Below are 25848 nucleotides of genomic sequence, written 5' to 3' on the forward strand. Positions count from 1 at the left end.
CCCACCTCCATTCCCGCGAGGGCGGTGGGCGCTGTGCGCAGGCGCGCGGGAACACCCCACCACCACCACCATCACCACCACCACCCCCACCCCCCCCCCCCCGCTGCCGCCTCGGGAGCGGCGCGGCGCGTGCCATGGCGGGTCCGAGCCTGCGGCCGCACGTGCACTGGGCGCAGCGGCACCGCGAGCTCTACCTGCGTGTGGAGCTGAGTGACGTGCAGGTACCGGAGGGGGGGCGGCTGGGGCGGCAGCGGGCAGCAGCGGGCAGCCCCGCCCCCCTACGGGTTGGGGGGGGGGGTGGTGGTGACCCACCCGCGGACCCCGGCTGCGAGACACCCACGCAGCCCCGTTCCCCACCGGCGGGTTTGCCAAGCGGGAGGGGCGCGGGAAGCTTAACGGCGGCGGGGTCTCGCCCCGGAGCGAGGGTGGGCTGTGCGCGGGGGTTTGGGGAAGCGCGGTGCTCGCTTGGGGCCAGCGAGACCCCCCGTCCCGTCCCGTCCGGTCCTGTCCCGTCCCCGCCGCTCGGCGTGGGTGCGTGAGCCGCCGCCTAACGCTTCCTCTCCTTCTGCAGCACCCGGACGTCGCCATCACCGACAACGTGCTGCATTTCAAAGGTAGGGGCTCCGTCCTTGCTGGGGGGGGGGGGGGGGCTGCGGGGGCGGGGGTGTCTCCTGCGAAGCCACCTCTGCTCCAGGCAGCTCCCGGCTGAGCCTGGCCCACCCGGGCGTGCGGGCGTCCCGGGAGGAGAGCCCGGGGTGCCGGCAGCCACCGCTCCCCATCGCCGCCCTTGGTGAGGGTGACCGAGCTGGGTGCCGGGTGCCGGGCCACGTACGGATATGTCGTGACACACACCCGCCTACAAACCGTTGTATTCTAGTAACGGTAGCAGGTTGTATCTTATCTAATCAGAAGAAAACCCCCCAACCCTCTCCCCATATTTAAATATCAGTGAGATTTCCATACGTCTTTGCTGTTGGGAACAACTCGGCAACTGAACCCCGGAGATAACTCGCACCAATTTTTCCTTTCACAAAGACCTTGTTTGCAACTGTTATCAAACCTCTGCATCAGGAACTAGTGCTCGATTTGAAAGGTAAAGCAGATCTCTTCCTAAAAGATGGTTTTGTTTCAGCCAGGCAGCTGCACGTTGCAGCACCGTGGAGCTTGTGCTGCCTGGCTCGTCCGGGTAGGGCTCAGGATATGCTGTAGCTGTTTTTATTTGGGGTTTCCCATTTATTTGGTGGCTTTCTTTAAGATGCGTTGTCTGGGAAATGCTGCCTCCCTGGTGAGCCACAGCCAGGGCCATTTGATAGGGTGTTGTTGCACATCGTGTTTTCACTTCAGGATCAGTTTACGGCTTGGAAGGGTGGAAATTAAACTCAGCATCCAGGTTGTTAGAGATCTTCTGGGGACAAGACCCACTTATATGGGAAATGAGAGATGAACTTGCCCTCCTGCTGTTGGGAGGGGACTCCCTCCATCACGTTCCTACGGACCCACCGGAGACCAGTCTCCCTGGGCGCTCGCTCGTCGGTGCGGAGGCTGGATCCCCCAAAGGCGGGGGATTTTCCGTGGGATTCGAGTTAGGCATGAGCAGCCTTTTGAGAATCTCACACGCTGCCTTCCTGCGAGCAAGGACCCTTTTGCAGCACCGTGCAGAGTTGCCATAGCTTTAGCTGCCGACTCCAGTGACCGCACCTCCGAGCAGCATTTTGGGCTGTTTGTGTCTTCCCTGTTATTGTGTGGTTTCCTCTTGCCTCCCAGCAAGGCAGGGGGAAGCACTGTAAGTAACTGCTGAATATTTCTATGTATAAAGCGTTCTTTGCAGGTGGGGTGCGTGAAACTAGCTAGGACCTTCATGCTGACCGTTAATTTTTGTCTTTTAGCTCAGGGTCATGGTGCCAAAGGGGACAACATCTACGAATTTCAGATCGAGTTCCTAGAACCGGTTGAGCCTAAAGTAGGTATTGTGACTTTTCTAACTCTTGCAAAGAGAAAGTAATTTTTTAAAAACTTGAAAGGAAAATGGCTGCACGTAAAGTTCACAATATGCTGTTTAGATTTCCCTGGTGACTCTGTAACTGCTGCAGGCTAAAAGCTGTCTGTGGCGGTCCTCTGTCCCGGTGTTCAGCCACCATCCTGCTTTAATGCAAATTGCCTCACTGGAGCTAGTGCTCGCGTGGGTCAGCTTTAATAGAAACAGGGCCTTGCATGTATCAGTTGTTTAATAGTAGTTGTCATTTTTTTAAAGGATTTAAAGCAGCAAAATAATGGGAGAATTTGGCAATGTGTTGTCTGACGCAACCTTGATTGGAGAGCAGGGAAACACTGTGCTGCAAAGTGTCAGCGTGATGTTTCCTGGCTTCTTTTGCAGCCCAACAAAAGAAAGCTGTGAGAACTCATGCTTCTGGCTTGTGCAGATTTCTTAGGTTGCCAATACAGATACGTTGTAGCTCCCAGTGCAAAAATCTTTTCTTAATTCCTGTTGTAGTCTGATAGGAGAGAGCTTGGCTGGAAGAGCAGACCCTCTGCCTTGCTCGCAGGTGGCTGCAAAGTCTGTCTTTACCTCTGAAAGCTGTTGGGGGCACAGGAAAACTCTGGGCTCTGCTCCCAGTGCAGGATTTGTGCTGCTTATTCCTGGCTGCCTGCTGGGGACAGCTGCAGTCAGACTGGGAGCCACCATTCACCTCTGCTGCTTCAGCAAGGGAGGAGACCGCCAGAGGGTGAATTTCTAGGGTCCATCAGCAGTGTGGCTCCTACCAGGTATTGAGTGGCAGACGATGAACACCTCTTGGTTCCAGGATCTGGTCACCAGTTTGTCACCTGGCCTGTAAAGTGGCAGCTGCCTGGTTGACAGTGTGGGGAGGGGTGCCCGCCACTGCCCGTGCTTGTCCTCTGTGCTGGCAGACACGGGCTCTGCTGTGAGCCAGGCCTGGAAGGCAAGCCCTTGCCTCTGCAGAGCAGCCTCCTTCCAAAAGTCTAGTCACTCTGAGTCACTGGAGGGACAAGAACAGACTCCGAGATCTGTGTAACTACAGATGGTCAGGACCAGGAAGTATTGCAGTCCAGGGTTTTTTCCTTTAGCTTTGCTGTGCACCATGAGTGCCTCTTGCTGGTGCCAGGCTGGCCACCAGTGGGAGATGGAGCTTCTGACAGGCAAGGACCAGGCGTTAGTAACTGTAAATTACAGCTGCAGCCTTCAGATGTCCTAGGAGCACCCAGAAAGCCTTGACAGAGCAGTGCTGGTGTAACGTGCTCAGTTAAGAATGCAGCTCATGGCTCTTCTGCATCAGTTTCAGCTGGTTTGAGAGGCAGTCCATGCAGAGCACCCTGGCACGGTGTGGAGGGATGCGATGGTGGTAGTAAGGGTGGGCACCCAAGGTGACATGTGAGGATGGAGAAGTTCTAGGCTGCCATTATGCAGCGTGTGGCCATGGTAGAGAGGCCTCATGGAGCGGCAGTGACCACACTGCCAGGTCCGTCAGCTCACGATTATCTCCAGATATTTCCTAAGGCTGTTAGCTCTTTGTCTCGCTGTAACAGATGTCACGTCGGGTCCTGTTTTGGACAGGGACCTGTGGCTGACGGTAGTGTTGTTTTTACCACTGGCTAGAGGAAGTGGGTGGCTCATGGAACCAAATGCGGAAGGTCTAAAGCCAAGATTATGGGTTCTGCCTAGGAAGGCTAGCGCCAGGTTCTGTGCTCGCTCTTTGTGGTGGGATGCAATGGTGCTGTGCGGTACGGGCAGGCTTTCAAGCTGCTTAGCAAGGCCTACAGCCATCACAGTTGCCATCTTCAACTGGGCTGCCTTTTGCTTCCATGCCTTGGGTGGCAGAGAAATGCTTGTGCTGCAGCAGTCCATATCATCGCTGCCTCCTTGATAAGGAGAGCTTGGGTATCAACTCAGCCTCAGAGCTTGTTTCTTAGGACTTGTGCTGATGTATGCTCCTGTGCCTGCCCTCAGCCTGTATGCAGGGTGACTCAAAGGCAGCTGAACATCACTGTGCAGAAAAAAGAGAGTAACTGGTGGGAGAGACTCACCAAGCAAGAGAAGCGCCCGCTCTTCCTAGCTCCTGACTTCGACCGCTGGTTAGATGAATCGGATGCTGAAATGGAACTGAAGGAGAAGGTCAGTCCTGTGGGCGTGTGTGGCTTGTGCTGTCAGCTACAAAGCAAGGATAGCTGTTCTCCTGTGCTGGAACTTCTGTTCTTCGTTTGCCTGGAGTTGTCTGGCATGCTGATTGTTACTGCTATTTCATACAGATCCCACGTAGAATTGGTTAAACAGTTCAAATTGTAAGCAGAAATAGGCACACTTCTGATTAGAAAGAGCAGCAGCATGAATCTGAACTGGTGGCTCTGTGCTAGCTCAGCACTGGCCAGGGTCTGCAGCCAAAGGCTTGCACCCCTTGCCTAATGCCTTTGCAGCCCTGTTTCTCGATCCATATGAGGATCATATCAATGTGCCATACGGAGCCCAGAGATGCCAGTCCTGGGCAGTGCTTGTCTGGAAAGCAGGGATTTCTAAGGCTTTCCTGAGCTGCTGGGCTGGCCCCGATGGTGCATTCCCACCATCTGGTAAGCTCGAGCAGCTTACTGCAGCAGGGAGGTGCAAGACCATCTTGGAAAAGACTTGAACAGACCACATTTCTGCAAATCTGTTTTACAACAAACGCTGCCCTGTTCCCCTCCACAGCCACTGAGCTTAGCGCGGAGGAGAAAGGGCCGCTGCAATGCCAGGAGCGAGAAAGCAGCGGTGAAGGGCAGGCAGAGAGCCTGGGCTGGATGTTCTCAGTTCCCTTCAGGTCACTGGTGGGTCATGAAATGTTTTAAGGAACAGCTCTAAGAATCAGTAATAATTGAGAATTAACACAGAAAACAGCAGGCTTTTTCAGCAAAAGCATCTAATTAATAGAATAAAATACATAGTGAAGGCAGGATAACTAGTTAACACCCTCTAGCTTTTGCTGTACCATAATTTCTGGATGATCAATGTGTTGTTTTATGCAGCTGAAAATTTAAACCCTCCCTCTAGCAACTGGCTGCTTAGCTCAGTTTTAAACCCACTAGCTTTGCAGTAGTATAGTTAACAAATCACTTGCTAATTACAGTAACAGTCTTTAAAACCTTATCCTTCATCTTAAGGAAGAAGAAAAGATTAACAAAATGAAAATAGAATCCAGAGTCCCAAAAGACCGTAAGTAACCATACCTTTTTAAGTGTGTAAGGTGGGGTTTAGAAAGCTGCTGTCACTCTTACATGCAAAACCTCAAGTCTGGTGGAGCAATTTTGACTGGCTTGGTGCATCTTGGAGGGGGACCTTTGTATTGTGAGCTATTTAGAAATTTAATACAAATGGACTGCAGTTTCCAAGGAATTTAAAAAAATCTGACTAGCAAGAACTGAATTCTAGCAGATGATGGTAAAAGCAGGCAGAACCACAGTGCACACAGCAACCCTTTCATCGCAATCAATAGCTTCCCTTTTTCTTGCAAGCTTTATTCTCATAGAAAGCCTGGTTTGCAGCTGTGCTCTTTGCGGAAGATTTACCATTCTACTCTGCTCACCTGATGTGTTTATTACTGATTTTAGCTTTCAAACACCTGAAGAAGGGATACTTAATCATGTATAATCTTGTACAGTTTTTGGGATTCTCTTGGATTTTTGTGAACATGACAGTACGACTGTTCATCTTGGGAAAAGGCAAGTAAAAAGCACTATTTTATTCACATGGGGGGGTGTGGGGTGGTGTTGGTTTTTTTAGTGTTGTTTTTAATACTTTCCGAAGAGCAAAATCTAAAGGAAGACATACTTAGGAAACAAAACTGTAAATGCATCACTGAAGCACACAACAAAACCCTCTCAAAAGCTATCACAGCATCAAGCATAGGAAAATACTGTCCTCTTGTAAATCACAACTGCATATTCTGATGAATGGTACTTGTACTCTGCCAAGATTACTTCTAAAGAAATCAGTTGGAGCAAAATGTTTTGCTCACTGCAATGTTAGTATTTCTGAAAATGAGCCGGGCAGAATATTTTGGTTTTGCAGCAAGAACAATTCATTCTATTGAGGTACAGCGCTATCGCTTTTTTGTAAAGTAATTACTGAAATAGCTCGTGATCCTTCTGTTTATGAAAAAGACCACTTGAGCAGTGTTTCTGGCCTAACTGCTGTAACTTCAAGATAAGGCCTATAAAGAAGTTACATAATTATGCATAATGGTTTTTTGAGATACAACTAGAATCCTGTTACTAAAAGCTATGCTGCTGGGCCAGCTTCCTGGACATGGAAATTCATTTGTTCTCTAAAATGGTTTCCTGTGTCTTACAGATTCCTTCTATGACACATTTCACACTGTTGCTGACATGATGTATTTCTGTCACACCCTGGCATTAATGGAGATCATGAATTCACTGATAGGACTAGTCAGATCACCGCTGATACCTGCTGTAGTGCAGGTAATATTTTAAGATTCTTCTCCTTGCTCTTCCCATGTTTAAAGTAAATCTCTATTTTACACAAGTGTTGAGACTCTCCTAAAGTAAGTGATAACAACCTCACTGGCACTGGACTAGAGAATATATTATTCAAGAGGCAGGAATCCATGTGTACCAGTCTTAGCTGTGGGAGGCTGTCTTCTTCCATCACCTAGGTAAGATACTTGAGGACAACAAAAGCAAGAAGCGGCTGATGAAAAGTACATGATTTTGATTTGGTGCCAGTGCCCTTTTTATCCTGGTTGTGGTTGTTGTGCATAAAAATGGGGATAGATGATTTAAGACTAGGTCCCTTGGATTGCACTTAAATACAGAGCAAAACACGTGCTTATAAGAAGCAGGTCACAGCTCAGCTGCAGAGTTAATTATGTGCTCAGCATATGTTTTAGACATGAAGAGTAGATAATCTGCATGTTTTTGACAGCAAGGACTTGCTTTCTTTTGATGAAGAGTGTGACTGTTCCTTAATTTGTTTTTCTTAAACAGATACTTGGAAGAAACTTTATTTTGTTTGTTATCCTCGGAAGCTTAGAGGAAATGCAGAGCAAACCTGTGGTGTTCTTTGTATTTTATTTCTGGAGTATCGTTGAGCTGTTCAGGTTTGTGGGATTTTTCTTCTAGCAGGTGTGTACAGAACAATGTGATTGTTCCCAAGAACTCTTTAAAGAAGATTTTGGTCTTTGTACCTTTTGGAAGAGTGGCACTAGTGCATTGGCCCCAGAGGGTAAAATCTCCTTTGGATGTGGACTATCACAGCCTGCCTAGGTTGCTCCATCTGCCAAAAGCTGGGACAAGGCTGGAGGCTGAAAATAATACTGCCCTGAACCTAGGGAAACCTGTTTTTTCCTTTTTTCCTTGAGGATTCTGTTTTGAATTTCCATTGTTGAGCTGCACTATGCTCTGTTTCTCTTTCAAAAGAAGTATTTTGAAAGGTTTATTAGGCAAGCCAGGCAGTTACATTCATCTGTACGGTCAGATTAAGAGCATTAGTTCTGTAAACTGCCAAGTAAGGGTGCATCCATCATGATCCACAGGAACAATTTTTTGAATTTTCTTGTGTAATTTGGGAATTATGTTGACTATACAGCGTATATATACAAGACTAATTCTAGTAGCAGCTTCCATTTTAAACAGCGTCTGTTTCTTCTCACACTGAATTGGTTTTAGGTATCCATATTACATGCTTTCATGCATCGGTATAGAATGGAAACCACTAACCTGGCTCCGTTACACTGTCTGGATCCCTCTCTACCCCTTAGGAGGCTTGGCAGAAGGTATGTCCAAAAACGGCAGTTTAATAAACAACGAAGTCAAGGTTGGGCAAATAACTCAATTTTTGGTTTGGCTGCTGGACTAAAAACAAAATAGAACAATAGATAAATAGATGTTTGCTTTGAGCTGAACCAAATGTAAGCATTTTTGTCTTGCTGAATCCAATATTTTTTTTCAATGTGATGTGAAAAGATGTCTTCCTTGTGGGCACTGGAGATGAAAGTAAAGGCAACAAAAGGTTACACGAACAGATTGACCAGGAACACACTGCAGTCCATGTGAGCAGCACAGGATGACTGCTTGCTTCCCTCTGCTTATCCAAAGCAGTGTATTTGCTTTTGTCTGCTAGACCTGACTTGGTCAGCCTGCCTTGGGTTCACACCAGCTCACAGGTCCTGACATCTTGTTAATCATTGCACAGGACCCGCAGGGGCCAGTTCTTCTCTGAAAGCAGCATAGCCTGTTCCGAGACAGGTGTGGTGCTTGCCAGATAGGGCTCTGCTCCCCTTCTGCTTGGAGAGTGACTGCTTTGTGGAAGAAGCAGTCACCCAGTCATCTTGCTGTAGCCCCTCTGGAGGTGGCGGGGGGTGGGGGTGGCTTTACAGTGACCTCTTCTGTCTTAACAGGTCTGGATTATTTTTAATTTTTGTTTGAGAAGCATATCACCACTCAGCTTCTAGCTGTAAGAAATGTGTTGTAATGATACCTGTCAGAACGTCTTTCTGTGAGCCAGTAGGTGTGGGCATTGCCTAACCCCAAGCACAGGAACGACCATGCCTCTTTCATTGCTGTGGGTACTTTTGCATGGTAAATACTGCTGGCATGGGCCCTGCAGGCTACAGTTGTGTATGAGAACAGTGTCTCACCAGGCAAGTTCACTGTGTTTAGCCTTTTGTAGCTGAACTGCTATACTGCCTCAGCTAGCTGTTTTCCATCATACTGCATGTTTAAAAAAACAGCTTTAAAATTGGTATAATTGATGAGAACTAGCAAATAGGAGGGGAATATCCTGAAAAAGTTGGCATGGGCTGGGCAATTGTATATTTAATCTGTGTTTGGTAATGATGGTGGCCTTCTGCTTTCAGCCGTCTGTATCATTCAATCCATTCCAATCTTCAGTGAAACAGGGAAATTTAGTCTGGGATTGCCAAATCCACTGAACGTCACAATCCAGTTTTCATTTTTCCTTCAAATATACCTTATAGCCTTGTTTTTAGGTAAGATATTTAATTGTATTTCTCACTATTGAAATAAAAAGGCCAGTTTCCTCTGAATAAGTATATTTTTCAAAGAAAATAAAATTCCTGCATCTTGGGGGATCATGGCAACACAGAACTGCTTGAGGTTAAGCATTATCCTTGTTGCTTGTTTATGTAAATTTCTCAGTGATGGAGGGGAACACACCTACAATTAGCACTGGTTAGCCCCTGCAAGGAGACCTTTGTAACAGGTTAGCAGCATTATCTACTGATCACTTGGGTTAAAAAAATAATTTTTACATGTATTTATAACCTCAGTATACTTAGTTTCCCCTTTTACATGGTATTTGAGCTTTGGAATGATTTAGTGGAAATCTAAACATAATTTCAAATTAAAGCAATGTTTAACTAAACTGCATTATAATGCACTAATGCAATGCAAAGCCATGTTTTTCCAGGAAGCAATACAGAAGGCTCTTCAAATACTAGTATATTTAAAGAAGAATGGTGCTTGATACATACTTGGTTTCTGGCATTATGTTTTTAAACCTAAGTTAACTTTGCAGTATGCACACTGCATGTATGGGTATCCAGTCAGTAGAATCTAACCTAGAATTTTAAACTGAACTTTCACTAGATTTTACCCTTTCACAGACATTGCTTAAAGAGTACCTTTAATCGCGTTTCACTCTGAAATGCTTGTTTGATCCTTCCCCAGCTCTGCACAGCCAGTGTGGCAACTTTCTCAAAGTGACAAACCAACCTTCTGAGCAGCCTGGTACCAAACAGCCTGTGCAGCAACTCCTACCTCACTCAGCAAGAAAAAACTTGCATTATCTTTCAATGCTATACACACCCTTAAACCATCACTTTTTTGTGTGGTGGGTGGTTTGTTTGGGTTTTGTTGGTTTTTAAAATTTGGTATAGCCATCTAGCATTAAAAAGATGCAATGAAGTTCTACCTTGAACACTTCATTCTTTTTCAGGGGTATTTGTAAACTCCCGTCATCTCTACAAGCAAAGGAAACAGCACCTCGGACCAAAGAAGAGAAAGATGAAGTAAAGGAGGACTGCAATGCTTTCTTACCTAATTTATCTCAATGACAAGATAAGCCTCTACTTCTTACGGTTTTACCCACTGTAATGTAAAGAATTTTGTAAATTTAAATGATCATGCTAGATTTCATGATTTCATAGTGAATTCAGGTAACACTCCCATATACTGTATTTTGTTCCCTTTCAATCACATATGCATGGCATTTACCATTGAACAGTAACGTTTAAACTTGTATTCTGTCAACTACCATATTAGAAAGAAATCCTATTATCTGCATATAATATGCTTACAAACAGTGGAGCAGCACTAAATAGAAACAGTGTTTATCTTTTAATTGGATATTTGCTCTTTCAATATTGCATGCAGATAGGGCTTCTGATGTTGGGATATACTACTACTTGACCCATGCTGTTCCTAGGGTGCATCTTGATGGCAGGAGGAGCACAGTCTTGAGACCACAGTGAACAGTGTTTGGGTGTTTATCAACTGTTGGGGTAAACTTGCTCAGCACATACCCCTGCCTTTTCTTCTGCAGCATCAGTATGCTGCATAATTAAAACTGGAAGTAGCTAATGCCAATTTAAATGCTACCAACTTGGTCTGTTTCTAATTCAGCCTTAACAGAATAGGAGCGCTGTGTGGATTCTAGAATTCCTGTAGGAACACATCCTTATCCAGTCACAAGGGAAGGGAAGCTGCCACTCTGTGACGTGGTCACAAACACCTTCCTGATTGCTAATGCAAGCCCTGAAACATAACAAAACCAGGAAACATAGGTACCAGCTTTCTCCTAACATGTGAACGAATGCCAGCAGAACACCATCCCACCCATGCAAAGGGAAAACGTGGAACTGTCATGGGAAACCAGGGCTCCTCTGATCATTCCTGGCAGTGCTGTAGCTCCTGTATTTATAGCCTTCAGAAAGGCAGTAAAGATTGCTTTTCTACTTAAACTTTGGGATGCAGCTGAAAATTTAGTGTATATGCTGCTTTGGCGGGTCCTTGGTGGGATGGAGTAGTGAGTCAAATCATGTATTATTTTGATAGTATGTATCAAAGCTCAGCAAGGGGGATCTCACACAGGGTTTGAAAGGACCCCTTCCTCTGTGCTTGCTTTAAACAACAGCAACAACAAAAGAGAAGCTCCTCCCACGTTCCAGGTCATCTGCTCTCTCACCTAGAAACCTTTGTTTCAGTTGACTTAATTTCAACATGGCCTTCTTCACACCTAGCCTCCCGTAGTTAATTCCAGATCCCTCTGGCCTCCTTAATCCAGTTTAGAAAATGTACAAAAAGTTTGCTCTAAACTGCACTGTGGTTATGAACAGGTTGCTTCACAACAACTGCCACTGCCCCCAGGGCAATGCAAAGCAATGCCAGCAATCCCAAACAGGCACTGAAGTTGAGATTAGCTTAGTGCCGGGTTACTATGTATCTTTTTCTACTGTAAACCAATATGAATCCTCCAGAAAATTATTTTCTATATTAAAGGTAACAAGCAGCTTACTGTTTGTGATATGGACCCAGTGAATGTTACTGTAAAGGAAAGGAAATAGTGTTATACAGAGATTTTAACAAAGAACCAGTACAAGCTCCACGCTGCATTTCACAAATTGTCTTCTGTCAACAAGAGGCACGATGCAACTTCTCTTTAGGGATATTCAAGACTCCCACTCAAAGGAGAGCGCAGCTTACTTTACTCAGGAGCGTTGAGCATTATTTACACACTATTTCACTTAGCACACACTGTACCTATGTTTGAAGTATGTCAAAGGATTGAATTAGCTGAGCAATGGAACAGCAAGGATCACTTTCATACTTTATCATTTCTCCACTGGGCATTTAAACTTCCGTTATGAAATCCATATGTATTCATACATTGTATTTCTCAGTGAAATTGTGGTACCTAGTGCAAGTTGTCATGGATCTTACACTACTGAATTTTAGTCCTTCAGAATGAATGTGTTTCTATTAATAAAGAAAGATTTACAACCAAATTTTGTTTTAGTTCAGTTGTTCTTTCCTGCAAGAAGTTGTTTAATTTATTATTTAACTCTTGTGATAAACAGCTGGGAGCCAAGCTTTCACCAGGTCAATGTTTTAGGCCACACAGGCTGGTTGCTATGAAAATGGAACAAATCCAACTGAAATTTTCATGAAGAATTACTCTTTATTAATATTACACAAATAAAAAACGTCTCACGAAATTTAAGTTACTTTCACAAGCATAAGCACTGCACTGCCAGTGATAACTCTCATTATGGTAGTACAGACTGGCTTTCAAGTTGGGCATAAAATTAGTAACACCACCCTGAAATTAGCTGTGTATCTGATCTTGCACAGTGATTCTCACGCATGTTTTCTTTGGACTAATGAAGTCAGTCTATGTAAGTATAGTAGCTGCCTTTTAGGATACTTTTACCAGTGAGTTCAGTTATGTAGTAACTGCATTTTGGGAAGGCCAAAGGCCATGAGCAGTCTGCTGCCTATAATGGCATTTTCTTTCTCTCCTCACATGTACTGAGTAACTTCCACCCATCATCCAACACCGTAATTGATTTTGGGACACCTTCCACAGTTTCCAGGTCCCACTAAAGCCACCACAAACTAGCTACGTTTATTTAGAGAGCACTGATGCAGGTAAGGGACCTTGTTTTGATACAAAGTTCTCCAAATAGTAATTAAAAACAGGCCCTAGAAAGTAAATAGGACAAGAAAATTTGATCCACTTGAGTCTTAATCTATAGAAGTTCCCAAAATGGAGACTTCACATTCTTTCAGTGCTGCTACTGGAAAAGTCTGTCTGCAGTGGAGCAATGTTATGATCATAGGCAGCATATTCAGATGCTCCAGTACTTGCCACTTTAAGCTGCTGAGCAGCATGCGTGAGCTGAAACGCTGCATCAGGATGAGCTGTGTCAGGAAGCAGGGTGCACTCCCGCTCCAGCATGTCTGCAACGCCTTTCAAGAGGTCCAAAAAGCCAAAGGCCAGAGCTGCCTTTCGTAAACGATTAAGTTCCTGCAAAGAAGGAAAACTTTTAAAGCCACTGTAAGCCTTTACATAAAAGGTGGTTTTCTTCTTTTTTTAAAGGCAAGCTTATTCACTTAGATAAGGATAGCTTGACTAATCAGTACAGCTGCTGGAAACTACCCAGCTGCTCATGAGATAAAAAATACTTCAGGGCTGAAGATAATAGTGGCACAACTAAACAGCTGGTTTTCCCTTGATCCCTTCCTATAAATCTCCACTTCTTCCTCTACCCTTTTGTGCATTCAGCCATTGTACCTGCCTGTTTAGTATGTGTCCCAGCTGGGGGTTGCCTCCAACTTAGGCTTCACTGACTACTGCCTTTAACCACAGTTAAAGATGTATATATATTGATTTTTCTTCACTATAAACTGATGAGTGCTTATGTGCATTTAGGCACGGTACTCATTCCTGAAGTCTCTGAGGGCTACAATAACAAACTGCTTCAGCACTAAGCTTACAAGAGGAACAACAATTACCTCCAGCTACAGTCTAGATTATGGATTATTACAATGTGGCCAAATGTGCCTGGAATTTTCTTTGCTTCAGTTGTAGAAAAAAACGCAGGAGACATTTTCACACTCAGAATGACATCTGTGTTCCTATTCCTCTTGTATCCCTCAGTTTATTTCTGCCTGGACAACAGCATAAATTGTGCAAAGAAGTTCACCATGGAAGTAGCAGGGATTGTGAGGGGCACCTATAAACATGACATGCCTATGCCACCCTGCCAGAGAATGTGGTGGCAGGGAAACCAGACCCCTTGTCTTACCTTAACTAGTCTGTAAAACAGACCCAGGATGTCTCTTTCTTTACAGAACCACGTATGTTTTTGCAGAGCCCTACAAGCCTGCACAGAACATACCGCAGACGCAGACAGTATGTGTTCCTCTGTCAAATGCACCACTATCACTATGGATCATACTTGGGCTGGCCTGAAATGTTACTCACTTTGTAGAAGGTTTGAGTTTTTTCAGGGAGTTTCCTTGCATTTCTCAAGATCTTCTGTACATCTGTCTGCAGAAAAGAAAAAAAAAATTAAAAATCTTGGCAACTGCTGGGGAAGCTGCAGAAAAAAATCCTCAACTACTTGTTGATAAATTATCCTGACCATTGACAAGACTGCAGCACACAAAAGCTGAAACATAAGCAGTAATTATACTAAATCCAATAAACTAAGCCAGATGCTACACTGGAGACACGGCTTTCATTAAACAAGCTATGCTTTCTGATTGCATTTTAATCATGACGTTTTAAAGAGGGAGTGTTTATAAAAACAAAAGAAAAGCAATAAAGCAATTATATTAAATGGACAAGACACACACAGACTCCACTTTGCTGGTAAGATGGCTACTGCTGATCAAAGTAAAGCATCAAGTGCAAACCCTGTATCATTACCTGGAGGCCACTTGGTTTAATCCACACAGTAACATTCTGTGCATAACTGCGCTTGTTCTTGGGTTGCAAGGGAAAAGGGCTCTTATTGTCATCTTCTCCATAAGGATTTTCTTTTGCATCTGGGAGAAAAAAGAAAATAAACAGACTTAACTAAGATTTGGCAAGGTCATTCACACAACTGAATATGCAAGAGTTATTCAAATGAACATCACCAGTACCTGAAATGGGTCCAAGCTGTGCCATCTTCCCTAGCCATGGAAGGGGCTCAGGGCCAGGTTCAAAGAGTGACATCATGAGGTTTGATTTCTTCTTGCTATCAGCTTGTGAATAGAGCATTCCGTACCACTCTGGCCTATTGAAAAGAGCAAATCCCAAAGGCTGAAATTATTCCATCCCTCTTTGCCTAGAATTTGCCTCCCTCCCACTGTGTAGAGGCTCACAATTTGCAATTTATACTGGCAGAAACATATCCACAATTAAAAATCCACAGCTTTCTCTAGCAGTGCAGAGTTCTGTACAGAATACAGATATAAATAAGTATAATATATAAATAAAACATAAATGAGCAAAGTAATAGATTTTTCAGGCAGACATCCAGCTCCATACCCCAACTGGACGACAGCCACCATGCCTTCCACTTTCAGGCTGCCATGTAATAAAACACAGAAGTTGGGGATTTTCCCAGCAATCTGATTAGCTGAATTCTCATCTTCAGTGTCATCTGTGATCCCAGGTCCTACCTCATCACCTTCTGGGGAAGAATAAAAGCAAACAAAGAGACAACATAAGGATAAATTTGAACATACTAGTTCCATTTCCATGACACCACCCTGTATTTTCTGCCATGCAAGAATTAATTAATAGTTTTGTAGAACGAACAGCTGCTAAATGAACTGTTTGGGTAAAGTGGCACTGTTATATAAATATTCCACTGCATCCTACTCACAAAACAGAGTTACCAAAAAACTGCAAATAAAACCTCAGCTTTGAAGAAAATAGAAATGAAATGGCACCAAGAATCTGGCAACAAATAGATGTCTGCTTCTGAACCAAAAGCATCCTGAATTTCAAGTCCTCCTCTCCTATGTAATTTATAGTCATTACGAGAAACTTACCATGTTTTAGCAGCTGGAATACAGCTGTGACATAACTGTTAATATCTTCTAAGGTGAAAGGCCTAGCAGGATAAGAGTGCTGATACAGAGATGAAAGCATATCTGGATCTTTCACTCTTCTTTACCAAGAGAAATCTCATTGTCTCTTTGCTCCACTCCATGACCATGACAAAAGGAAAGGGGAAGTCCTTCTTACCACAGGCTGATGCACTCAAGTAGCTGCAAGTCAGCAATAGGTTTAACCATCCTCAAAGCCTACACCAGTCATTTGTATAGACACATATATATCTGGCCCCAATGAGAAGCAATTAATGCTCAAGTACACCTGAGCAATCTAGTTGCGATTAAGATCAGATTTTTCACAACAACAAATCATTCAAAGAACCAATTAGATGCAGGCATTAAATATTCATCTTGCACCACATATTTCATGGCCCACAACTATTTTTAGCTTTAAGTTTAGCATGTTCTATTAATAATGATGCTATAAGGACACTGTTCCCTCCATTAACTTTCTAAAGAACACAGTATTCAAAAAAAGAAAGAGCTTGTGTTCAAGGTTTTAATTTTAATGTAACCACACAAACATGTCTTCAGAGACACTTGGCATTTTGATAAAGCATAAAACCTGTGCTTCTAATCTAAACCACCACAGACATTACACAGGAAGCTTAAAGCAGTTTTTGCTAAAATAAACAAAACTTGCTCACCTCTGTTAAGTGCAATGGGCAGTACCAAGTGTCTGGACAAGACAGGAGGGCTAGAAATGTCAGCTATATCTACAAACCCAACAATTTCTAGATCTGTGGGGAGACAAGAGGTTTAAGTCAGATTTGGAAATAGCTGAAATGTATTCAAAGTCAATTTAACATTACCACTTCTTACACCACTAAGTTTTCTGAAGCAGTGACTAGAGGTAGCACAACAGAGCCCCAGCCTTGACTGGGGTGTCTAGCTGTTAGTAAGATAAAAACATTCACACATAATACCATGACACTTTAAGATGAGAACATAACTTTCATCACACACATACTGCTGTCCATGAACTGTGCTGCTAGACAAATACAGAATTGTGCACATTGTTTTTTACACTGTACACAATCCATTGCCATTTTATAAATTCAAAAGAAGAGAAACCAAAGGACTAAACCAAATCTACTAACTTCAAACTGGCATCACAGAACCTGCAGGAATTCCCATCAACTCTCTGACAGGGTTAGCCCTGGTGGGACATGTTCCCAGGACTAGGAAGACTGAGTTGTGGTTCTTGAGTTTTATATGCCCACTGGAATTTTAAATACAGCTCCATCTCATACAGAGTTGTGGACATTCGCTGGTAAAAGATTGAGGCAGCCACATCCTTCATGCTCAGCCTTGTCCGATTTCCTTCTCACTTTTGGCTGCAGGAAATGTCATATTGGGTTCATGCCTCTCACTTGTGTAAAGGTTTTGGTGTGTGGCTTAGGACTAGCCTTTGACCAGCTCTACACTGACAGAGGTGTAGAGAGTACCTGCTTTGTGTACTCTTCTCTACACAAAGCATGGTGACACATGTTGTGCTCTAGCTATGGACACAGGTCCATATGTGTATGGCACAATTAGAAATTCAATGCATTTCCAACCTCTACTGCAGCTGGAACTGGGGAGCACAGACTTCTCCTTGACAGCCCAAGTAAAGGACCTGGCCCAAAGGCAATTCAATTGGTTTTTCTCATAGCTGAACAACAAGGACTTGATTAAAGCCATGGAGGAATTCAAGAGCTGAGCGCACCATACACTGTATTTTAATGCACACAGAACAAAATTTCCTTCATGCCAAATTCCCATCTTTGGAATGACAGGAGGAACTCTAAGACTGAATGCAACACAAAGCCTCCCTCATCAAGACACAGCGCGTACTCTTTTTCTTTGCTTTTGCTACTTTGGTACAGAGGCGCTCATTCCTATTTAAACAGTGTGCAGCTACAAATAACAAGTGATCAATCACACCCCAAATGAGAAATGTTTTTCCTCCTGCAGATTTAAAAAAATCCCAAACAAATCAAGGCAATCTTGGTGGCAGTAATTTACAGGTTGCAGCTCACTTCCTTGCAAAATTTTACCACTATTGTGTCCTTATTCACAAGCTGTGCACATTTTGTTGAAAAAAGGAAGTCTACAGGACAGATCCAGGAAATGAAATTGCCAGTAGAGCTAGAAACTCACAAAAAAGAAATTATCTGAAAGGACACCTGGGCATATGATCTAACCAAGTCACTCTCTTTGCACTTTCCAAACAGCATAAAGCCAGCAGGAACTCCCATCAGCTCCCTTGCAGAGTTAGCCACATTGAGGCGTCACTGAGGGTGCCAACCTTGAGCTCAAGAGCCACAGCACTTTACTGCCTGACTGGAAAGAACAACAAAATGCATGTGGCCAAGCGCACGGCTGAGGAGCTGAGAGCAATTTTGACGTTACAGTTCAAACTTAATTCTTAGAGGCAAAGCAATGAAGTTCAGCATATCCTCTCCAAGAAACATACCTAGCCATTTGCAAGTCACAGTCATGGACTATCTACAGACTACCTGCTGTTCGTGGGTGCAGTGTCCACTAACGGGAGGGCTGAGAAAGGTTTTCTTTTCACAGTTGTTTTTTAAAAATAACTTAGTATTGGTAAGAAGTGCCAGGATGACAGACAAACTATAAAGACAGAGATTTCATAAATCTCAATCTTTACTTGTGCTGCCTCACCAAATCTTCTGGACTCTACTCCTAGTGGATTCCTTGAAGAAACCTTGAGAAAGATGCTAGTTTGTCTCACCTGATAATACAGAGCCTTTCTGATAAAGGCAACTCTAATACAAAATGCAGCCCTTTCTTCAACACACCTCTCCTATCCTCCATGAAGCTTATGAGGATATTCATGGAAAGCAGCCCGTGGCTGTCTTCCACAGTCTCTGCCCCCCGAAATTGGCACCCTGAGCTTTGGAAGTGCCTCTTCCCTACTCCAGCCCTTTTACCAGGTACACACGGCTGAAAGAGGATGATGTTCTTGCCCCCTGGTGCCACATACACCAAAAAAAATTACACAGTCAGTGATCGATCCTTGCAAAGAGAAAGTGGATGAAACAGTAACTATATAGGGTAAGAGGTGGTAGTGAAAAAGTAAAAATCAAATGGATTTAAGTAAAAAAGCAACCAAAGATTCGTTACCTGTATTAATTGCTTTAGGGATGGGGTCTATTTCCTCATCTATAATGAAAGGTTCTGGTCTGGGAAATACTTGCACATCAGATGTTAAGTGGCCACACTTGAGAACAGCATGGAATGGTGTATAAGCCAGGTCTATTAGCTTTCTAGAACACGATCAGTTATTTTGGAGGAAAACATAACACATATCAAATGAAAATAGTTTGTCTAAAGCACACTAACTTAACTCCCCAAACTTTTTATTTTTTACTACAGTTAACTCAATACTTCTAGCAGTGCTAAATTACGAAACAAAGCAGCATATTATCACACTGATGGCAAACTAACAATAATTGTGGAAATTAGTATCTGCCAATCAGAAAGAGATGCTATGATTTGGGTACATAATGATTAAAATAAATATTGACCTTAACCAGTGAAGACCAGTCAAGATGAAAAATCAGTCAACAAGATCATAAACTAAAAGAAAACAAGTTTAATTAGAACATCTCATATCCTCAGATTTCTTATTATATTTGTTTTCCTTTACAGATACTAACTGGAAACCTTCACAAAGGCATATTATCTACAAGTCTACTAACCCAAACATTGACTGTACATTCTTCAGGCAAAGGGGTCCATCAATGGTGAAAATTTGCCCTTCCCCATTGTTTAAATCTATTAGCCGCTCCAGGCAGTCTAGGGAATCCGTGCTTTGAAGCTGTAAAAAAATAGAAGAGAAATGCTTTTGTTGAGTTTTCTTTTTATTCTCTTTTTATTAACCAGTACATTTTCAGAAAATATACACAACACAGCAAAAAGCATCTGATTGGATGCTATCATGATTTTTTGTTATCTCACTCCTTTCTGAATAAACCAACATTCTTGGTCTCCCAGGCAATGTACTCCTTAAGTTGCATTTATATTAGATCAGATGCAGCATTGGCCTAGTAACAAATAATCATAGAATATCTCCAGTTGGAAGGCACCCATAAGGATCAAGTTCAACTCCCAATCACGTTAGGTTCTGCTTCAAAAGCAGATTCAAGCAACCGAAAATCCCAGAAGCTCGCAGTCTTCAAGTTCACAGGAATGCCTTAACTAGCATAATATTTTATTGGTAATTAAGTCTCCAGCTCCTTCAGTATAATATAATTTTTAGGAGGGAGGGCAAATATAATTCTTTTTGATAAGTTCTTAGAGAATGCTTGTGAAATTACCTAAACTTATCAGTAATAGAAGATGTATTTTTAACATTTTCCCAGTTATTCTGATGTGTAAACAATGCTTCAATCCATCAGCTTAATCAAGAGGATCATCCTTGATAGAGACCTTGAAGCTGAAATATCTGTTGCATGCCTAAGTAGAAAATCCTTCTGTGACAGACGGAAGAATGTAGGTGTGAAGTCAAAAGCAATGCTATCAAGAAAACTTAATCTAAGGAACTTTAGTCTATATAGGCTTCTTTTTAAACATTTCTTATTCAACAGAATTCTAACTAATGTGAAGATTTTTAAAGCTGGTATTGAGATTTTCAAAGATACCGAAAGAGAAAGAAAGCAGTCTCCTTTCCTTCAAAACTAAGGGCAGCTGGTTTAAACACTGGCTTGGAGACTTTACAATTTTGCTCACTCACATTCCTACATAAAGCTATTGCTGTTTTAAGTGTCAAGCATCTTTGCAATAGAAATAATTTATTCAAGAATTTAATTGTAGATTAAGAAAAGCCCCCAAAAGCATTCAATGTAATTCATGCAGTAAAGGTAAAAATATAAACAGAGAAATAAAAATTGCATAATATTCTCCAGGGGGAAACTGACATGTTTTATAAAGATTGTTATAATAATGCAATAGTAGTAGATAATAATAGTGCAATAATAAACTTTAAAAAAGCTACTACAGTTACATTTCATCAAATAACTAACACTAAGTACCAGAATGTAAACTAAACTTTAAAACTAAGTACAAGAACATCAAAGTATGTTTTGTGCTGACCTGATCATTAGTTCAGAGAAGACCATTAATTACTGTCATGGTTTAACCCCAGCCAGCAACTAAGCACCACGCAGCCGCTCACTCACTCCCCCCCATCCAGTGGGATGGGGGAGAAAATCAGGAAAAGAAGTAAAACTTGAGGGTTGAGATAAGAACGGTTTAATAGAACAGAAAAGAAGAAACTAATAATGATAACGATAACACTAATAAAATGACAACAGTAGTAATAAAAGGATTGGAATGTACAAATGATGCGCAGGACAATTGCTCACCACCCGCCGACCGACACCCAGCTAGTCCCCGAGCAGCGATCTCCCACCCCAACTTCCCAGTTCCTATACTAGATGGGACGCCACATGGTATGGAATACACTGTTGGCCGGTTTGGGTCAGGTGCCCTGGCTGTGTCCTGGGCCAACTTCTTGTGCCCTTCCAGCTTTCTCGCTGGCTGGGCATGAGAAGCTGAAAAATCCTTGACTTTAGTCTAAACACTACTTAGCAACAACTGAAAACATCAGTGTTATCAACATTCTTCGCATGCTGAACTCAAAACATAGCACCGTACCAGCTACTAGGAAGACAGTTAACTATCCCAGCTGAAACCAGGACAATTACCCAATGCAACAAAGAAGAAGGTATGTGTTAAAGACATCACCTCTTCCAGATTTGCCATGCACATGACATACAACTTGGATGGGAACGGGAAAGGTAGTGGAAACCGGTTGCTTTCACTTCGCTGGTTGTGAGTAGCTAGTGAGTGCCGTAGGGAGCCTCTGCCGATCCCCAAGCAGCCATCAGTGACAAGAACAACCTTGAACGAAAGAGCATAGATTAGCGTTTCCAAGCCAAAACACGTTTCTATCTGCAGAGTGCAACTATCCACCAATACCTTTCGGTAGTCTTCCTAGTGGCATGTACTTCTATACTGAAAATCCCTGCTCACACAGGGATTTCCTCCACTGAGCTGGGGAAAGAATTGCGAGTAAAATTTCCAGAAACAGGTACATAAATGAGGAATTGAAGATTTAACCATTGCAATGTGAACTACGTGCATGGTAAATATACATCTTGTTGTCATTAGGCAATTGCACTAAAATTTAAATTTCATAGCCAGAAACACGCCATGCTGTGCATAAACATGGCTATTTTTAAGTGTACCCTAGAAGCACACTGACTATAAAGCCAAAAAAGCAGCCTGCTGCTGATGGACTCAAGAACTTCAGGTTTATTTTCAGATGAAAGATAAAGCCCATTTCTTCTGCAGAATCTGGAGGGCAGCCCAACTTCCACTACAAGTCACAGAACCCATACAAAAGGTAGTATTCTCTGCAAATAAATACAGCTGCAGTATGCTCCTATTTTGCAGCAGAACTATTAAAGAAAAAAATATGCATTTTTCCCATTCAGTTGCATGTCCAAAGTCACTCCTTGTGGAAACTTGCGCTAATAGGTTACGCTGAATAATGGAACTATTTATACTCAGCTGAGACCCAGTTATTTCCAGAGTAGTAAAATAGCTGGTCTTTCAACACTGCACAGCAACAGCAGGCATTATTTTTGGCTGAGGGGTAAGGAAAACCAAATCCAATTGAAACCCAATGTATAGCTGCTACATCCAGATTTGTATTCTCTCTTCATCCTCAATCTCTCTCTTTTGCAGCCTCTTCAGTTACCATCTGAACTGTTGCTCACGAGTAATGTTTTTCACTATTGCAAGATTCTGCACAGTACATTGCTCACTGCCTTTCATTGCTCCATCACCTGAAGTTCCAGTAAAATGAGCCATGACACAAATGAGAGACCAAATTGTTGACGTCTAATCTATGCTTGGTTTTTACATCTTCCTAGTTCTTTGCTTTGAATGCCTGCTTTTCCAAGGTGCCTTTTATCCTTGTTAGATTATGAAGCACTGCCTAACCAATAAACCTCTGTCCTTGTTCTCCTTAAGGAATATTGCTTGAGACATCTTCCTAGCTCACTGAGCTGCAAAATTACTGAACTTAAATACTAACCCAAAGACCAACAGGCTCTTAAGTGTGTCAGAAAACCAAGGGCTAAAAGCAGACTTTGCCTTAAGAGGCAGCAAATTGAGAAGGCTGAGAGCTGCAAGGGCTGAATGGAATGTGTGAGCAGATGCATGCCGAATGACTCATTAGGGAAAGAAGACAGATCAAAACACACTCAGCAGTAGTCCCATGCTGTTGCTTGAGACCTGGAGCTGTTACAAGCCCTAGAAACCATCAGGTACTGGAGGAGAAAGGTTACTACTGCATGTGTGACTATACCCTTTCCAAACCAACTGAGGCTCCTGGGACAGAAGACTGCATCCAGATCAAATGTCAAGCCTGCAAAATAGTACTCTTGGGCCAGATTTTATAATCCACTCCACTACAATAACACACTGGACAGAAGGCAGTCTAGGTTTTTTTTGCTGCTGAATATTTTAATAAAGACCACCTTCTGTTCATATTCCGGATATATCCAAAATACTAATTCTTTGTCTTCTTGTAGCACCAGCATGCCTGAGAGTATTCAAAGTTTTCAAATTACATTTACATTTCCATCTGCAACTTACAGGGAGTACTAAGCATATGCTAGAGCCTAAGTATAGTGAAATCAGTCATACCTGGCAAGGAATTGCTGCACCCCATTCCTGCTGGACAATATTGCAAACCCCCAGAAGCGCTGACTCTAAACAGGTTTTGTCATAATCGTCCATATTACTTAGGGCTTCCTATAAAGACAAACACCACTGTCATTGCTGGGTGAAATATCCCTAACAGGAAACATAAAAAAGTTATTCATGGTTCTGTGGTAAGTCAGTATATTTGCTTTGTATTATAACACAACTGCACTGTTACACAATGCAAAGTGCTATGTTCTTACATATGACCTGCAAAGTTAAAAAAAAAACAAACAGAAAGAAAGGTGCAAGAAATAATAAACGATATCATGAGACAACAATGACAGCTGACTTTGAAGGAACTGTAATGTTATAAACACAGCTCTTTAAGACAAAAAAAATCCTTTGCATGTCTCAAAGAAACAGTAAAGTCAAAATCTGAAGCAATGTCTAACATGAAACATTCAGCTTAGAAAATCCTCCCAGGGGTCAGAGCAACTTTAACTTCTTAGAGATTAAGAAAGTAGACCACAAGGAGCTTGTCTCACAAAAATTCTTTGGCAGAGAGAGTAAAAGAATCCAAAACCTCATATCTACATCCTGTTTCTATAATCATAAACCAACTTTTCTCCTTAAAATGAAAACTTCACACTTAGCACAGCATCCTAAGAAGGGTGCAGTTGTAAAACTAACATGCCAGAGGAGCTTGGCTGGATTCTTGGCTTTCAGAAATTCCTCAGATGAACTCTTACGGAGGCAAAAATAAATCAAAGGGAATGCACTAGCATTCATCTGCTAAAAAGCAAACATAACAGAGAATATATTTTAAAATCTGTATGTCCCACAAAGGACAAACCTAAAACATGGTGCCCTGTCACAGCAACGTGTCATTTTGCCCTGATATTACACATGATAACCAGATACATATGTACAAGTTTTAGGGGATTCAGAGACTTTCAGTGCCTTACTCCATTCATGTGAAATTTCCCTCTTGGACTTTCTCCTTTTCATTTTCTCCCAACTTCCCGTCATATCTGTGAGGCCTGAAATCATTTACTCTCATTCTCACCCTGCTTCAACTGCTACACAGTCTTAAAAGCACCTTCTCTCTACCAAATCACTTGGCTCAAAATCTTTCTAAATGGTCCTGTCTACTACATCATCTCTGAAGAGCAAATCAATAACTACAGACAAAAACATGAACATCACAGAACCACTTTAAGAGCTTCATCAGGCAGCCCTTTCCTCCATCCCCACTTCTAACTTAATTAGCCACACTCCAGTGGTTACCTGCAAAGGTATGATTTGTGAAGTAGCAAAATGTTTCAAATGCATTGATTTCACCTATCCTTAAAATAAGGATAAAACACTCAATGCAAGATGTTGTGCACAGGATGATATGAAATCACACAATTTCACCATGATTTGGAAACACGTGTGGGGTTTCGGTTTCGTTTTCGTTTCATGTTGATAGCTCACTGCTTTTGTGTTTCATGCACCCTACCTGGAGCGTGTTGTAATCTCTCGTAAAGGGCACCATCAGCTCCCAGAGCGACGAAAACACCACTAAGGCCGTGAACTCCAACTTGTAGTTGGTCGCCATGTGCTCAAACAGCATAGTCAGGCCATGGACAGCCAAGTGCTTCCGCTGGTACTCCTCAGATCCCTCCACTGACACCGGCCGTGTCATGGAGAGCGACACGTCCATCACCACCACCGTCGGCATGATGAACTGCTCCTCTCTGCTACCGTCGCCACGGAGAACAGCAATCCCCTGCGTGGAGGGGGAAGAAAAGGCCACACATGGTATCAAAGCCGCAGTTACATCTCGCCCTCTCACACGGACCCCACTGTGCGGTGGGGGAAGTGACAATTACCCTTTTGCGCCCGCCCCCGCAAACGCGAGATTTAACGCAGATCAAGTCAACAGATCTGCTCCTGAACCACACACGGCATAGCCAACCGGCTGTAAAGGCCTGGAAACGGCGAGCGCGGCCAGGGCTGAGCCTCGATGGCGGAAAGGGAGCAGCAGGGGCACTCCGAGGCCCGAGGACCCCCAGTAGGGACCCAGCCCTCCCTCCCAAGCCTTCCCCCCTCAGCGGGGGCTACCCCCGGAGCCCTCCCCCTGGGACAGCTCGGGGTGTTTCGGAAGGGAGCGAGGCGAGAGGGGGAAGGGAAATGGTGGCGCTCACCCCCAGCCCGCCGAGCCGCCATGGGTCCGTCGCAGAAACCGTCCCCCCCGGAACGCCGCGGCCGAGGCGGGAAGGGTCCGGGCCGCGCGCGCACAGCCCCGGACAGCCTTTCCCGCAGAAGGCCTCCCCGGGCCGGGGGGGGGGACGGGACGCCGCAGGGGGAAAACCGGGTTTTTCGTCATTAACAGCAGCAGAAGCGGGTGATAGTGGATACATTAGGGAAAGCAGTTCAGTTAGATGGCAGTACTGTGGAAAAGTACTGCCACGATACAAAAAAAAAGACTGCTATACACAGAGAAGG

The 25848-nt window shown here is 43.4% G+C and overlaps 2 protein-coding genes across 4 annotated transcripts; one reads left to right on the top strand and one right to left on the bottom strand.

Moving 5' to 3' along the window:
• The first annotated feature begins 114 nt into the window (after window positions 1-114).
• HACD3 (3-hydroxyacyl-CoA dehydratase 3) lies at window positions 115-12026 on the top strand. The gene is made up of 11 exons (XM_049813236.1): window positions 115-221; window positions 572-614; window positions 1887-1960; window positions 3965-4129; window positions 5146-5197; window positions 5593-5703; window positions 6335-6462; window positions 6988-7100; window positions 7669-7775; window positions 8859-8990; window positions 9959-12026. Exons 1-11 carry the CDS (start codon window positions 135-137, stop codon window positions 10033-10035), a joined length of 1089 nt encoding a protein of 362 aa, XP_049669193.1. The 5' UTR covers window positions 115-134; the 3' UTR covers window positions 10036-12026.
• Window positions 12027-12179: 153 nt separating this feature from the next.
• On the bottom strand, window positions 12180-25643 carry INTS14 (integrator complex subunit 14). 3 transcript variants are annotated; one of them, XM_049813232.1, is made up of 12 exons: window positions 25548-25643; window positions 24860-25129; window positions 23359-23466; window positions 21388-21543; window positions 19341-19459; window positions 18763-18905; window positions 16281-16373; window positions 15062-15206; window positions 14674-14807; window positions 14456-14574; window positions 14009-14074; window positions 12180-13048 (listed from the first exon to the last, which is right to left on the bottom strand). In XM_049813232.1, the coding sequence occupies exons 2-12, from the start codon at window positions 25079-25081 to the stop codon at window positions 12797-12799; spliced, it is 1557 nt and encodes a 518-aa protein (XP_049669189.1). In that variant the 5' UTR covers window positions 25082-25129; window positions 25548-25643; the 3' UTR covers window positions 12180-12796. The 3 variants fall into 3 exon arrangements, with proteins under 3 accessions (XP_049669189.1, XP_049669191.1, XP_049669190.1); XM_049813234.1 differs by lacking the exon at window positions 25548-25643 and adding an exon at window positions 25233-25422; XM_049813233.1 differs by lacking the exon at window positions 23359-23466.
• Window positions 25644-25848: the final 205 nt, after the last annotated feature.

Source organism: Accipiter gentilis, chromosome 10 (assembly GCF_929443795.1).
Source record: "Accipiter gentilis chromosome 10, bAccGen1.1, whole genome shotgun sequence".
Taxonomy (NCBI): Eukaryota; Metazoa; Chordata; class Aves; order Accipitriformes; family Accipitridae; genus Astur; species Astur gentilis.

Excerpts from the sequence above, each read along its gene's own strand:
- HACD3 (XM_049813236.1), top strand. The coding sequence starts at position 135 with ATGGCGGGTCCGAGCCTGCGGCCGCACGTGCACTGGGCGCAGCGGCAC. Across the intron at positions 5,198-5,592 it reads ATCCAGAGTCCCAAAAGACC|CTTTCAAACACCTGAAGAAG; the intron begins GTAAGTAACCAT and ends TACTGATTTTAG. Across the intron at positions 7,101-7,668 it reads AGTATCGTTGAGCTGTTCAG|GTATCCATATTACATGCTTT; the intron begins GTTTGTGGGATT and ends AATTGGTTTTAG.
- INTS14 (XM_049813232.1), bottom strand. The coding sequence starts at position 25,081 with ATGCCGACGGTGGTGGTGATGGACGTGTCGCTCTCCATGACACGGCCG. Across the intron at positions 23,467-24,859 it reads GAGATTACAACACGCTCCAG|GAAGCCCTAAGTAATATGGA; the intron begins GTAGGGTGCATG and ends TTGTCTTTATAG. Across the intron at positions 19,460-21,387 it reads GCATGGCAAATCTGGAAGAG|CTTCAAAGCACGGATTCCCT; the intron begins GTGATGTCTTTA and ends ATTTTTTTACAG.